General features: G+C 44.5%; 1 protein-coding gene across 1 annotated transcript in view; it reads left to right on the plus strand.

The window, feature by feature from the left end:
* SPOCK1 (SPARC (osteonectin), cwcv and kazal like domains proteoglycan 1) overlaps positions 1 to 14708 on the plus strand; it is a 447720-nt gene extending 433012 nt beyond the window's left edge. Inside the window, exons 8-11 of the mRNA XM_055141942.1 lie at positions 1806 to 2027; positions 7219 to 7281; positions 10828 to 10965; positions 11389 to 14708. Of these exons, the coding sequence (XP_054997917.1) occupies positions 1806 to 2027; positions 7219 to 7281; positions 10828 to 10965; positions 11389 to 11573 (608 nt within the window). The 3' untranslated portion in view covers positions 11574 to 14708. The remainder of the gene's footprint in view (positions 1 to 1805; positions 2028 to 7218; positions 7282 to 10827; positions 10966 to 11388) is intronic.
* Positions 14709 to 15175: the final 467 nt, after the last annotated feature.

Raw genomic sequence — 15175 nt, forward strand, 5'->3', positions numbered from 1 at the left:
AAAGTCTTTGGTCCTGGGTCAGAGTGTTAGCACCGCAGGAAGAGCACTTGCCTTGCATGCAGCCAACCTTGGTTTGATTCCCAGCATCCCATATGGTCCGCAGATCACTGCCAGGAGTAATTCTTGAGTCAGAGTCAGGAGTAACTCCTGAGTATTGCTGGGTGACCAAAAGACAACAACAACATATATATATATATATATATATATATATATATATATACATATATATGTACATACATTATATATATATATTCATACATATACATATACATATATATGTCTTTGGTCCAATTCATTGGAGCCAGTGATGCCACTTCTCTAGAATGGCCAATTTTTAATGGGAGGAGGGGGCTTGGATCCACAGAGTGTCACTCAAAGGCTGACTCAGTCATGCTCAGAGATCACTCCTGGCAGGTTCTGGGGACCATATGGAAGTCGGGGATCCATACAAGGCAAACACCCTACCCACTGTACTATCCCTCTGGCCCCATATTTTTGTTTGTTTTGAGGGTATTTCCAGAAATGCTCGGGGATCACTCCTGGCAAGTTTGGGGGACCATATGGGGCGCTGGGGATCAAACCTGAGTCAGATGCATGCAAGGCAAACACCCTACCCACTTTACTAGTGTTCTGGCCCCATAAAATGGCCATGTTTAAATGGCTTCCCAGGTTTCAACTTTTCCCAGTAGTCAACCCAGGACCCCTCTGAGGTCACCCCATGCCAGTCGTGGCACCCTGACCTATGGGGCAGCTCCAGGACAGGAAGTGCATGTGAGGGAGACGTGGGGTCAAGACAGCTGAGTCAGAGCTTGACTCAGCTGCACTGTTATTGACCTTGAGCAGATTCCATCTCTGAAGTGGAGTTGAGAGCTTCATCTCACAGAACTGTTGGAAGGATTCAGGGAGGTAATTTAGCATAAAGTGCGGAGAAGAGGATCTTAAGTAACATGAGAGTGCTTTTATCACCCTAATTCTAGGAAAATAAATCCAGCACAGGGGATTATAACCTGACATTATGTTGTGATTTGGATGTTGAGAGAAAGGCAAACTTTAGATTTGGGGCATGTCTTCTCGGGGGTCTGTCTGCAGTAGGACTCAATATCCCAAGTGTTAAGCAAAGTGTTATTATTCGAGTGCATGCAGTTTCTATTGTGGAAACAAATAATTCTTTAAGAAAACTACCCTTCCTCCCCCAGGGAAATAAGAAAGAAATTATTGTCTGAGTCAATTTGGATTCCATGTATCTCTGGAGGGGATTGCAGGAAAGAGGGGGAGCAGAGGCAGCTACCTGCCTTGTTTTCCCATTAATGTTCAGGCAGCGTGGATGGGACAGTCCTCTGGGATATAATCAGGACTTCGGAATTGTGAGATGTAGTTTCATTTCACTGCCATCCTTCCTTTTCACTGTAGTTTTTACTTTTCTTTCTTTCTTTTTTTGATTCTCCAAATGCTTTTTTCTCCCTTAGAAAAGCCTTGCTTTTGGTATTCTACATTATCCTGTTCCTGGAATATGTGCTCCTTTTGGGCATCCCCTATGTTTGAAACAAGCCAGTAAATGAAAAAGAAAAATACCACTATGTACATCACAGATAAATTAGCACTGGGGATTTGTTCCCTGTAGAACTTATTTTCCTCAAATGCTAAATGTTGCTTTTGCGTGCTTTAAATGGCTTCATTAAAGAAAGACAAGGTTCCCAGAGGGGGCTGGCCAATTCTAGTGCCCTGAGGAGGAAATAGCCTTGGGCCAGAGGCAGGAGAAGATCAGGCCTGGGGGCAGCAACTGAGCCCAGCCTTTCCCTTGGCAGGGTTTGACACCAGCATCCTGCCCATCTGCAAGGACTCCCTGGGCTGGATGTTCAACAAGTTGGACATGAACTATGACCTCCTGCTGGACCACTCGGAGATCAACGCCATCTACCTGGACAAGTATGAGCCCTGTATCAAACCTCTGTTCAACTCCTGCGACTCCTTCAAGGATGGCAAGCTCTCCAACAATGAGTGGTGCTACTGCTTCCAGAAGCCTGGAGGTGAGATGAAGGGCAGGGCCCCGGGCTGCACACAGGCTGACAGCAAACTCCCAGATTCTTTGCATGTCGGCCACACTTTCAACATGCTCCATTAGAAAACCCACAAGCACAGTCCAGTATAATAGGAGGCCCAGCCCTCCCGCAGGGAGTGCTAACTTCCGGCAGATGGAGGTAGAGGTTTCACTTGTGAAGCAGGCATACCCTGTAGAATTACACTGATTAATTGGAGGCGCTCCTCATTATAGTGCAAGACTCAGACTCTGGGTACCAGTGTGTTCAAGACTCAACCCAGGCGCAGGGTTCCGACTTCAGAGGACAGTCTCGGAGTGGCTTAATTCAGCGCCTCCACTAAGGCTGCATTCAGAGGAACGTTACCAGCATCACCTGCCAAGGTTTTGCAGGTGGCGACCTCTGGGGGCAGCCTGGCTTTCTCTGTTCTTATTGTGCATGGGTGTGGCTAGGGACCTCTTGAAGCCTGATACCTTAGTGCCCTATCTCAGCCCTCCTGTAGGAAACTCTGGTAACCGTGCTATGGTTCAGCTTTTTCTCAAGGTCACTGTGGGTTTCTTGCTATGAGAAATACTGCCCATTATGTCTTCATGTTCCCTTTGGAGAAAGACACTTGCCCCTTCTCCAGGGGCAAGTACTGATTTAGACTGAGTAGCTCAGACCGGAGTATTCTGATTATATATTCTAAGTAACTTCAGAGGCTAGGCCTGAGAAGACATTTATGAAAAGCAGGGTCCAACAAGGAAGTGGCCCTGCAGGGGATTCTAACCCAGGAGAAGGCCCCCTGGCCACAGGGACCACCACTTCGAGTCGTCCTGGGGCTCCCACACAGCTGTGCTCCCTCCTTCTCAGCTTCCTGGGGCCCTTGAGGGCCTCACAGGAGCATCCCACCTTGGCCTGAAGACCTGGAAAGCTCTGCTGCAGCTCGGGTCAGGGTGCAGTGTAGCTTAGGGTGTACAGGCAGGCATCAGAGCCCCACTCGGAGAGGAGAATGATTACTAGGTAGAAAGCATTTAAAGTGTGGTTGAGGGGCGGACACGCGGGGAGAAGGAAGGCTGGCGAGCTGAGCAGTACTTTTAGTTTGCTTCTAATGGTTGTAGAATTCTTTGGTCATTCTGGGGCCACACTTGCAGTGCAGAGGTCACTCCCGGTGATGCTGGGGGACCATCATGCGGTGTCAGCCACATGCGAGTGCTCTACCTGCTGTACTATCTCTCTTCCCCCTCACCCCTGCCAAGAGCCTATTTTTTCCATGGAGCACCATGACTTAGTAGTAATTGCCATGTTGAGGGCTATGAAATTATGTCTTAAGCACTCTTTTCCTGCTAATGTCTATTTATGTGCATTTTTTTTACTTTTTCTATTAGGTCTTATGATTTTTGGTTTGTGTTTAGCAGGAATTTTCTAATAATTCTCCTTTAGAACTGTTCTAGTAATATGCATTGTAAATTCTGCCTCCTGACTGTTCATTTTTACTAGGGGGAAATTTTAATTTTAAGCATAGTCAACTTTCTCCATGGTTTATTTTTTATGACCTTTTAGATGCAGAGGCAGTATTAGTTCCAACTTTAAAAAACACTAGAGGAATCCTTGGCTTTGAGTATCTGTCAGTACCTTTCTATTAGCACCTTTTTGGTTGTTGTTGTGGACTATTTCACATTTCCAGTCCCAATTTCCAAATACCCCATGGCATTTATTGACCAGCCCACCTTTCTCCCTCTAACTTCTCTATCATATGTAAAATTGACATTTATTATTGACGAAGCATGCATTTAGTTTGAGTAAGGATCTGGGGCTACACAACAACTGGTGGTCTGAGCGTGGGTCTCTTTGTTTCAAAACTTGGGTTCATTTTTCTTGGAGCCAGAGAACTAGAGATATAGCTTAGAAGGCTGGAGTATAACTGGGAAAGCACCCCCACCTCCACCCCGTGTGCACCCCCTGACTAGAAAGCCTTTATGGTTGACTATAAAGTGTTCATGCAGAAGACTGCTGGGGAGAAGCAAATGGAGTCTCTGAGCCAGACTATGTTCGGCAACCCTCCCCAGAATCTCAACATGGCAGTTGGAGTTAAAATGGATTCCATGATTTATGTACTATCTGTTCCATTAATCCACTCGCTGTTTTTAAAAGTGGGGCTCACCCTCTCTTTTCTCATTTCTACTTCAGACTTTCCTTACCTTTCTTTTATGCTTGTGCTTATATGTTTCCAACTTTTACAAATGAAAACTTTTTTTCCATTATACAGTGCTCATTGACACATTTTAGAATCAAAAGCAGATAATCATAAATCCGTTTATCGGAAAACAAGATCCATGTATTAAACAGTGACATAAAATTTTAGGTTTTATTCTCACAGGTAGTTTATTTCCTTTGTGTTTATGGTTACAGCTGCTGTAAATAAAATAGTTTTCCCCCCATTATATTCCTTCACTGGTGAACAATGAATAATTCCTTCATTGTGCTCAAATCATCACTCTAGTAACAGTTCTAATTGGTTCAACGGACTTTTTTAGGTATGAAATCATAGTCATGCTTTCCCCCTTCTTCCATTTAAATGTTTATGTTTCATTTCTCTCTCTTTTCAATATCTGTAAATCAGTGCCAAATAATGGCCAGATTTATCTAGAATCAGGTACCTTATCCCAGTGCTCAGCTATTCGCTTGCTGTCTCTCTGGGCATATGATCCTTACTCAATGCTGAGGTCCCCACTGTACCCCCAGCCAAAGCCTACCACCAACAGGAGCTGAGCCTTTCTTTAGTTGTAGTTCTTGCTTATTTTCTGTGTGCCTCTCATTTTCCTAAGTTATTTCCTTTATTAGTTTACCACCCACTCCCTCCCTGTTCTGGGAGTTCTATTTGATATCCGTGTTTATTATTTCCTGATTACTAAATTTTTCTCCAAAGTGCTCCTTCAACTGTAAGCTATAGGTACTTTTCCTCTGGTTAAATTGTCTATATTCTACAATTAGGCTCAGGGTGCCTATTTGGTTCCCCGCTCCCCCACCCCTCCACCAAATTTTTCATGTGGTATCACTGTATCACTGTCATCCCGTTCGTTGTCTGTCGATTTATTCGAGTGGACACCAGTAACGTCTCTATTACACTCAGCCCTGAGATTTTAGTAGCCTCTCCTTACTTGTCTTTCCCAACGATTAGAGGCTCTTTTAGGGTCAGGGGAATGAGACTTATTGTTACTGTTTTTGGCATATCAAATATGCTACGGGTAGCTTGCCAGTCCTTCATGTAATAGGATTACTTATTAACTGGCTTTGATAGTTATATGCTAAGTTTGAGAAGCTCAAACTATTGTAGTTGGGATTTTGCTATTTCAATCCTGAAAAGTGTTTGTGTTTCTCTCATACCAGAAAACAAAGGTGCTAAGTATAAAGTTCCTCATATAAAGCTTGTCTTTTCTTAATATGCATTTTTAATCATTATTCTCTGCATAATGGTCACATCCGACTCTTTGAAAGGAAAGAAAATTGCCATAAAATCTATGACAATTATTTGATAAATGTAGGTCCCTGAATCTTTTCGTCTCTACTGTTTTTTCCTGAGATATGGTATGCTCTTCCTAAGCCCTGAAATGAAAACACTTGATTGGTCTCATCAGTTACTGGGACATTTTCACATTACTTCTGTGATTTCAAATACCACCTTCATTGCTAATTGTGTTCTATGTCTTTTTCTCCTTGAGCCTTTGTACATAGACATTAAAGTCTCATCTTCTACAGAAGAATCCTTGGTGGATTAGGGAAATCTTTGATAATTCTCCTCTGCTTGGCGGCAAACATTTTCTGTTATGAATTCTCCATCTGGAGTTTGTCTTGTTCTTTCCTCTGTTTTCCTTGCAGTGCTTTTTTAGTGGGACTCATTTTCTCCCTTATCTTTAAGTAGACTTTTAAAAAGAAACATAAGGGGGCTGGAGCGACAGCACAGCGGGGAGGGTGTTTGCCTTGCACGTGGCCGACCCGGGTTCGATTCCCAGCATCCCATATGGTCCCCTGAGCACCGCCAGGAGTGACCCAAAAAGCAAAGAAAGAAAGAAAGAAAGGAAGGAAGGAAGGAAGGAAGGAAGGAAGGAAGGAAGGAAGGAAGGAAGGAAGGAAGGAAGGAAGGAAGGAAGGAAGAAAGAAAGAAAAGACAATTTGAGGGAGGGGGATCTTATAACTAGACACTCGTTATTTCATGTTTAACTCAGTGCTCATAAGAATCAGAGTGATATCTCTTCTATATTACAAAGATAATTTCCACACTAGGGAAAGGACTATAGCCTGTCATATTTGGTAGTTGCCAAGATAAAACTAAACCTTGGTATAGATGAAGTGCCCAGTGACATAGCAAAAAGCAAAATCTGCTTGCCCTTTGTATCTTTCTCCTTTACTCTGAAAGCCAGAAGTCATCAAAACTGTGTTTGTGGCAAGGAGCGAGGCAGGCAGTGAATCCGCAGGGTCATTACAGTTTCATTCACACCTGTCCCTCGACCGGCGAGTTTTAGTTTCCCATGCTTGTAAACTATAGGATCTGAAGCACCCATTCTTGTTTTCTTCTTCTCCCCCCTCCCCCATAAGACGAAAGTTATTTGTCACTGTCCTTCTGTTTGGTTGGTCTGACATGCAGATAATTGACTGCCCTTCTTGTGGGAGAGAAGTGGAGAGCACATCCCTCAGTGCTTCAGGGTCAGTCATGGTGAGCTCAGAGGGTTATATGAAATGCTGGGGGTTGAATCCATGTTGGCCAACAAAAGAAGTGGCCTTCCTGCTGGCTGTACTATTTCTCTGGCCGCTTGACTGTCATTTCTATAAAGAAAAAGTCTGTTTGCATAATAGTAGCCACTATTTTAAGCAGCTCATGGTATTGGAGTGGAGTCTCCTGAGTGGTGTTTAGGATCCTCGTGGTTCCTGGTCCACAAAGGCCAGGAGACTCAGAGTTGGTTGCAAAGCCAGTGTGGTAACAGACCAGCCATGTGCAAGGCCTTACCCCAACTCATGGTTTTTTTTTTTTTTTTAAATTAGTAACACTAATAACCTGGATTTGTTTTGCTGCACAGAAATGGCATATGGAGTAATTGTACCCCCAGGTGTGTTATTGTCTACATTTCACATCAAGACTGAAGCCAATTGTTAGAGATTATATCCTGTACCATCTGGAAACTGACTTTCATAAATTACTTTTTAGGTCTCCCTTGCCAGAATGAAATGAACAGGATTCAGAAACTCAGCAAGGGGAAGAGTCTGTTGGGTAAGTCCAATTTCTTACCACTCATTTAAACACTAATTAAACCATCGATGTCTCTTGTAATATTGAGCACAGCTCAGGTTATTTAATTAGGGGCCAGCATTGTCTCTACTGCCCCCTTGATTGAAAAGAGCTTTGCGCCAGAGGGCACAGGGTGATCACCCAGCTCAACTCAGAATTCCACAGTCTTGGTCTGGTCCAACTTGCTCTACCCTGACCTGCACAAATTGTAAAGCTGACTCATAAAGATGCCATTTATTTGCTTACAAATTATTTTTTTCCACATGGGGAGAACTAATAAATGTGTATTCGCAAGCATTCTGAGTCAAAACAAATTATAATCAGTTATAATTACTGCCTACTTAGAAAAAAAGTAGTAATCTTATTGCATTATAGATTTAGAACAAACAGCACCTGCTGCATCTTGATGAGGACCAGCACTCAGTAGACTAAGTGCGTCAGCCTGCTAACTGGGGGCATACACAGACTCTCCTAAGTGACAGGGTTTGGTTTAAGGGTCAGGTCAAAACCTTGGCCTTATTTCTGTTTAGTCCATAAAATAAAATCCAGGACTAGAAAGACATAGTATAATAAACAGAGGCTTCTGTCAGTTGGTTGATGTAGATAATATTAATACCTCAAATTTAAAACATTTCCTAATGGCCATTCTATTGTGTGTACAAAGAATCAAGATGAAAAGAAATAAGATGTCTTGTTAAATCTAAATAAATATTATCTATTAAAACTGTTTTCATAGCAAACTAGAATTTCAGACTAAAAAAGCATAGTGGAGAAAATGGATTAAATTTTTGGTTTTCAAAAAGAAAACTGTAAGGAGAAAAAACTTATAATGTTCCTTCTATAATATCTATCATCTCAATAACCGTGAATGAACCAGATTCATTTATTACAAGACGCAGACTACTACTGGCACTTGCAGAGTCATAAAACTTGTAGTTCAAATAATTAATATTCACAAACATATATTTTATATAACCATGGGTTACATCTTAAATTTTCGTTCACAGATTTTCCACAAAACAAAATCTCAAAAAGATAAAATGATCAAAATCTGGGGCTGGAGCAATAGCACAGCGGGTAGGGCGTTTGCCTTGCATGCGGCCGACCCGGGTTCGAATCCCAGCATCCCATATGGTCCCCTAGAATTACCAGGGGTAATTCCTGAGTGCAAAGCCAGGAGTAACCCCTGTGCATCGCCGGGCGTGACCCAAAAAGCAAAAAAAAAAAAATGATCAAAATCAGTACATTCATTCTGTTTTGCTGTTATTTTTGGCCATATGAGAAACCAATTCTAGGCCCTCACAAGCGGCCAGTGCTCCACCCCTGAGCCACATCCCTCAAAATTAATCCCACATTCTATATAGAATTAGCCAAAGAGAGCATTAATGCAAGCACAGTACCAAAAAGTGAAACGTAAAGATAAAAAGCTCTAAGAATAACATATCATACGCATTTAGAGTAAAAAATAACCAAGCACAGTGAAGTGTTTCTCAAGTACACATCAGAATTACTGGGTGGGGACTTCATTTGAACACAATTTGTTACCTGCACTCTTAGCTCTGACAGGGGCCCAAGAATTGGCTTTCCCAAGTTGTCCCAGGAATGAGATCCTAGGACCACTCTAAAATGGTTAAGATAACAGAAATCAATGTCAACAGTGAGACTCTCATGCCCCCCAAATGACTGCAGAGGTTTCTAAGCCCCAGCTCTAACCCACAATACTTCTTATGAGAAGAGATCCTCTGCAGAAGAGATTCTCATTCTCATTTCATTATAAAAAAAAAAAGTCTAGAATACAAAAACAGAATTAAGTGAATCATTTTATGAATAACTTGCTTTGATATGGAAACAGAAGAAGTATATGCCTGTATCACTTAGCAACATAGATACAAAAGGATCAGCAAATTGAATCAGTAGTGTCTCATAACAATGTGTCATTCCTGATTCCAGGAAAGCAAAGCTATATTTTTTAATATGCTGCCAGTAATTTATGTCATTAAAGGCATATAAAGGATAAAAATCATGTTTTTCTCGAGTGTTAATAAAAAGTTATTGAATCAAGAAGAAATAGAGAATCTTAATAGACCAATTACTAACTAGTAGGAGAGGGAATCAGCAATAAAACATCTCCCAATGGAGAAAAGCCCATAACCAGAAAGGCTTACCGTTTTAAGAATTAACTACAATCCATTTCAAACTCATCGAAAAAGCCAAAGAAGAAGGTACACTGCCACCTCCCCCCTAATATTTTTATGAGGTCAGCATTATCCTGATATCCAAGTCAAAAAAAGGACACTAGAAGAAAGCGAGGACCAATATTTCTGATAAATATAGATACAAAACCTCTCCATTAATTAGGTTCTAGTAAGCCTAATTCAGCAGCACCTTACAAAGAGCACTCACCCTGGATCACTAGAAGAGATGATTCAGCATACGTTAATCAATATGATGAAAGGGAAAAACATGATCATCTCAATAGATGCAGAGAAAAAGCATGTGGCAAAATTGAACATCTATTCAAGACAAAAGAATTCCACAAAATTAGGTTTAGCTGTAATCAACAAATACAGTCTAGCTCTAGGAAACAAAATTAATGTTAAAAATTCTGCAGAATTTATAGACAAAACAATGAACTATCAAAGAAACTGACCTCATTTATAAAAGCATTGAAGAGAATAAAAGAAAAACTGAGATACACATACCATAACATACCATAAAATGTTAAGAATATTTATGAAAAGTTATCTTTGATCCTGGTCATTTATATAGAGCTAGACAATCCTACTGAGATTCTAGTATCCTCTTTTAAAAACAGAACTAGAAAAATTCTAAAATGTTTTTGGAACACCCCTCCCCAGAAATTCTAAGAAGAGCTGTTTATAGTCAGCTTGTCTTTGCCATGGGAACAAAGAACATTCAATGAGGAAAAGATAGTCTTTCCAATAAAGGGTACAGGGGAAATTGGATATTCACATACAAAAAAAGTGAAACTAAAAACAGTATCTTATACCAGTTACAAAAATGAACTTGATGCAAATATGAAACCGAAGGCATAAATCCCCTAGAAGAGATAGAAAAAAAAAATCTCCTTAACAATGGTGTTTTTATTTGACACATAAAGCACAGACAAGAAAAGAAAAACACACAGGCAGGGAGTGAGAGAAGGGACAATGGTTAGAGAGAGAAACTTCTAGGTCTTAGGCACGTGGCTCAGAAGGCTTGCAACCACACTACCTTATAGCATGCACCAAGGTGAAGGGTCACAGGAATTTTCATCACAAGGGCCCAAACGCATTTTTCTTCTGTTTTGGTATGAATAGATGAGTGGTATTAACTTGTGCTTATCCTATAGATGTCAGATCTCTAAGCTATATATACATTCAACTCAATGCCCAATTGGCGCAGAGTTGCATTCTAATTCTCTCTTGGCAAAACTGGAGGCATTGTCATTTACTGCTGGGGGCAGGAGCCTCTTGTGATATCAGCAGGGCCCGATTTAAGATTTAACTGGTCCTCTTGTTCCCCCAGGAGCATTCATACCTCGATGTAATGAGGAGGGATATTACAAAGCCACGCAGTGCCACGGCAGCACTGGTCAATGCTGGTGCGTGGACAAATACGGGAATGAGCTGGCCGGCTCTAGGAAGCAGGGTGCCGTGAGCTGTGGTGAGTAAGGCCTTCCGCTGAGGCCCCGAGCAGAGGGGGAGAATGGTGAGGGGTGGCTGTGGCTTCCAGCGAGTCACAAACAGGGAGTGCTTTCACAGCAGAGACTGGGTCACTCTGAGGAAGCTGGAGAGAAAGCAGAGCCAGAGTTCCAAGGGACAGTCAGGGCCCAGAGGTTGAGGCACAGGTTTTGGACATGGCAGGAGCTTCTGCAGGCTGAGAGAAAGCAACCCAGGCTGCTTTCACTGTCTGGCCAGGCCCAAGAATTGGCGGGGATTCATCAGAACCAGCTGTGCTCCTCAGCCCCTGAGTCACGTTCAGAATGCAAATGGCAGGGGTGGGTCACACGCAGGGGCGTGCGGGTGGGCGCATGGTCATTAGCAGACAGTGACCTCCCTTTGGCCCATCTCATCCTGCCTGTTGCAGAAGAGGAACAGGAAACCTCGGGGGACTTTGGCAGCGGCGGCTCTGTGGTCCTGCTGGATGACCTGGAGGATGAGCGGCAGCCCCAGGACACACTGGGGAAGCTGCGGGTACACACCCGGGCGGTGACGGAGGATGACGAGGATGAGGATGATGACAAAGAGGACGAGGTGGGGTACATATGGTAGTGCCCGCCGGGAGGAAGGACCCGGGCCAGTACTGAACTGCAAGTCCCTGCTTCCTGTCCCCGCATCCGCGTCTAAGCACGTGGCGGGCCAGGCTTCGCCTCCCCCCGGGCTCTCTGCCTCCGAGGGTCTGCACGCGCTCTTGTTCTGGCCACCGGCTTGCTCTGCACAGCAGGTGGGTGGGAAGAAGGGGGTCGCGCTTTGCTTTCAGACAGGGGAATGGCGGGCCCCGTTCAAGCCGCCTTCCGTAAGGTTTTTTTGCACCAAGCATGTGATTTCTGTGGGATTCTGACAATGCAGGGAGCCCCCCCCAACTCCACCCCCCACCCTCTATATGTCCAAGCCCCGTCTTGACGGCCCCCCGTCCACACACCGGTGGTTATTACAGCATGGTTCCCGGCCTTACGGTGTCTTAAGTGCTTCTCTTGTGTCCTGTAGATGTCGTGGAAAACACACCACACTGTCCCCTTTCTCCTGCCACCCCAGCCCACCCCTTGACGTTTTATTCTGAAAAATACGTTCTTCACATCACTTGATCTGGCTTCCCACAAACAACAGCCTTAATTCAGTCAGGAGTCCCTCTGGGGGTGTGATGCTCCACAGCGGTGTGTGGATGCCAGTGTGTGCCACAGACACACCGGTTCACACACCTCCGGGAGAAAGCATTTGGGGAGCTCCTTACACCTCATCTGAAAAACAATCTACCAACCTGTCAGCTTGTCCAGACTCGAATGGCAATCTCTCAAATAAGACGTGCCCATCAGAACCCTTGCTTTGCACTACCCGGCACCACTTTCAGCCTGCAGGCTGGGGCTTCCCCCTCTCTGCCCTGGCGGAGCTGCTGGGAGCCTTTTTGATTGGGCTAAGCCTCCGCCTGCATCACAGCCCTGCAGAAGCCATGTGACTCCCATGTGGGTGGCGTCCCAAGCCATTGCTCTCTCTGTCTCTCTCTGGCTCTCCCTCCAGTCTCCCCCTCCCCACCTCTGGCCTCAGCAGGCCTGTCTCTTGCAGGCTCCACCCCCACCCCCGACAGGACCTAATCAAGGGCTTTTTTTGAGGGCATGTACACATAAGCGTCAACGGGACCACAGGTTCCTGAAAAGAGGAGTGCGCCCCAGGCTTTAAAATATGTTGCTCCACACTCCTTTTCTAGCCACAGCTCATGATGAGGGTCCACCTGGATCTCACTCATCGTTTTGTCAAGAATCCACAGGTAGAGCCTGGAAAGGACCATGCAGCAGAACTTGGGAAGCTGGTGGGGTGGGGGGCTTTTAGAGCCAGCCCTCTTCCACCCACCCTAGGATCACAATGCTCGGGAAGAAAGCCCTTCCCCCCTGGCCTTCCCTCTTCCCAAGTTGACACATTCGACTCTTGTTTCAAATCTGACAGCATCACCAACTCTGTACCTGGGAGGTCGTTGCTCCTGACCAGGCTGCCCATCCCTCCTCCCTCCCACCCAGCTACCAAAGAGCAGTCTTCAAAGTGGTCCCATTTGGTTCAGTTCACCTGGCCCCCTGGTTCCCACCTGCTGAGAAGCGCTCATTAGCCAGCCGCCAGGCCCTCTGGCCCACACTGGTTTACTTCCCTTACCCCAGGAGCTCTAGCCAGCCCACAGGAAGACCACAGCAACTCAGGCAAAAATAGATTCAGTCAAACCCGGATCACAGGGCAGCTGACCAATTTCGTACTCCAAATTAACGGCATCTTTCGACTCACCTACAACTAGCATTTCCCAGTCCTTGCACTGGCTGGGCAGTGGCCGGGTGGTTAGAGTGAGTCTGAACTGGGACTGGACGTGCCTGGAAGCACCCACTCCTGCCGACCAGGACCTGCACCAGGCACAAAATTATAACTTAGAATACAGGTGCTTAATTGCTCCCCAAGTTACAATAGTGTAATAAAAGAATGAAGATTTTTTTTTTTAATTTTAGCCTCCCTTTTAGACCATCAAAGAAAAACCATTGTTACGATCTCCTCCTAGTTCACAGGAATCCACCAGAGAACAAATTAAAATCGACAAATTGACTTCACTTAGAGAAACTTCTAGGAAGTGAACCACTGATTTTCATTTGCCTAATTATCTTATGACAAGTGTCAAATTAAGATGACACTTGAAGATCCTTAACATTACTTAATGACGGAGAAGAGTGCTCCGTAGTTAAATCCCAGTAAGGTAATAAGATGTTCATTTTCAGAGATCTTCCAAGAAGATCTTTTGATTCATTAAAATATTAAATAAAAAGCCTCCGGAGGCCGGAGCCCCACCAGGAGTGATGCCATCATCACTTCTCTGGCCTCCCCCTGAGTAGCAGCGGGAAATTTCTCACGCAACTTCCGTCCTTCTGAAGGACTCAGAGGAGACTTTTTATTTATCCTTACAAGCAGAAGTTTTATTTTCCTCTGGTTTTTTATTGGCAGGAGTCCTTTAAGAAAAAAACAAAACACTCCTACTGTGCTAATCCAATCCCACACTGAGACAGGTCTTGAGTGGATCTATCACCAATTAACTCCTTCTGGAAACTCTTGATGAAAAGTGTCACTCTGATTTCACAAATGGCCCTTGGATTTCGTACCATTTCCTTGGCATCCCACCCGAGTTTCCTTCCACATGGTCGCCTGCCCTCCCAGCGTCTTTCTGCATCTGCCAATCATCCAGGCATGGGGATACCTTAATGCTCCATTCAGGGTTTTATATCCGCTTCCCTTTCCTTCCTCCCCTCCCCGCCTGCCAGGTGACGGACGTGACTGTCTGCCCAGGTCTGCCCCCTGGCCTTCCCAGATGCCATCACATTGGTTGTCGTTTTCTTCCTTTGGCCACACTGTACAATAACATCAAGAGCCCTTTCTACAGTGGGTGGTTTTGGTCTTTTTATACCTTTTTCTCAGAGTCACTGGTGTCCGTCCCTGTTCTGTGTGCAGCATTGTAGTGAGAGCCGCTACCCCTGAGTGTCCGTTCGTTCGTTGTCCCTATTGTAGACAAAGTAGTAAAGTAGCAAAACCTAGTGAATTCTGAATGCTTTTCCACGTAGACTTCTCTGGAATGTGAACATGACTCTTTGGTTAATAGTAAATGCTTAACTGTAGTCCTGAGTAGGTGCATTTCTGTCTGTCTCAATAAATTTTAATTTGTCTGCAGTATCTGAATGCTTGTGATTTTGTCCGCGAGGAGAAAACATGTTTTCTTACCAGGCCAAATCCATACTGGAGAATAGTCTGGGTGAATGAATAAGGTCACTGGTGCAGCCAGGTCCTTGGTCACCAGAGAGAGACACACATGCCTGCCTGTGCAGAGACCCCACCCTGAGCCTGCCTTCCACTGCTCTTTCCTCTTGCCCATCTCTGGGACTTGGTCCTTCCCACCCCATTTGAGTCCTGGCGTCCTCTTCACACCCTTCAGCTCTTTCAGTGTGGAGTATTCCTTCCTTCCCTGGCCACTTACTCTCCACTTATCAAAGACAAACCACAACCCCCTGGCTCTCCTGGACAGCCTCTCCAGTTCTCAGCTCACGGATTCACACACCAGACGCTTGTCAAATACCAGAGAGCATCCAAATTGGAACAGGAATGATTTTCCTTCCACCTTTACCCACACCCAGGCCAGTGCG

Source organism: Sorex araneus, chromosome 6 (assembly GCF_027595985.1).
Source record: "Sorex araneus isolate mSorAra2 chromosome 6, mSorAra2.pri, whole genome shotgun sequence".
Classification (NCBI taxonomy): Eukaryota; Metazoa; Chordata; class Mammalia; order Eulipotyphla; family Soricidae; genus Sorex; species Sorex araneus.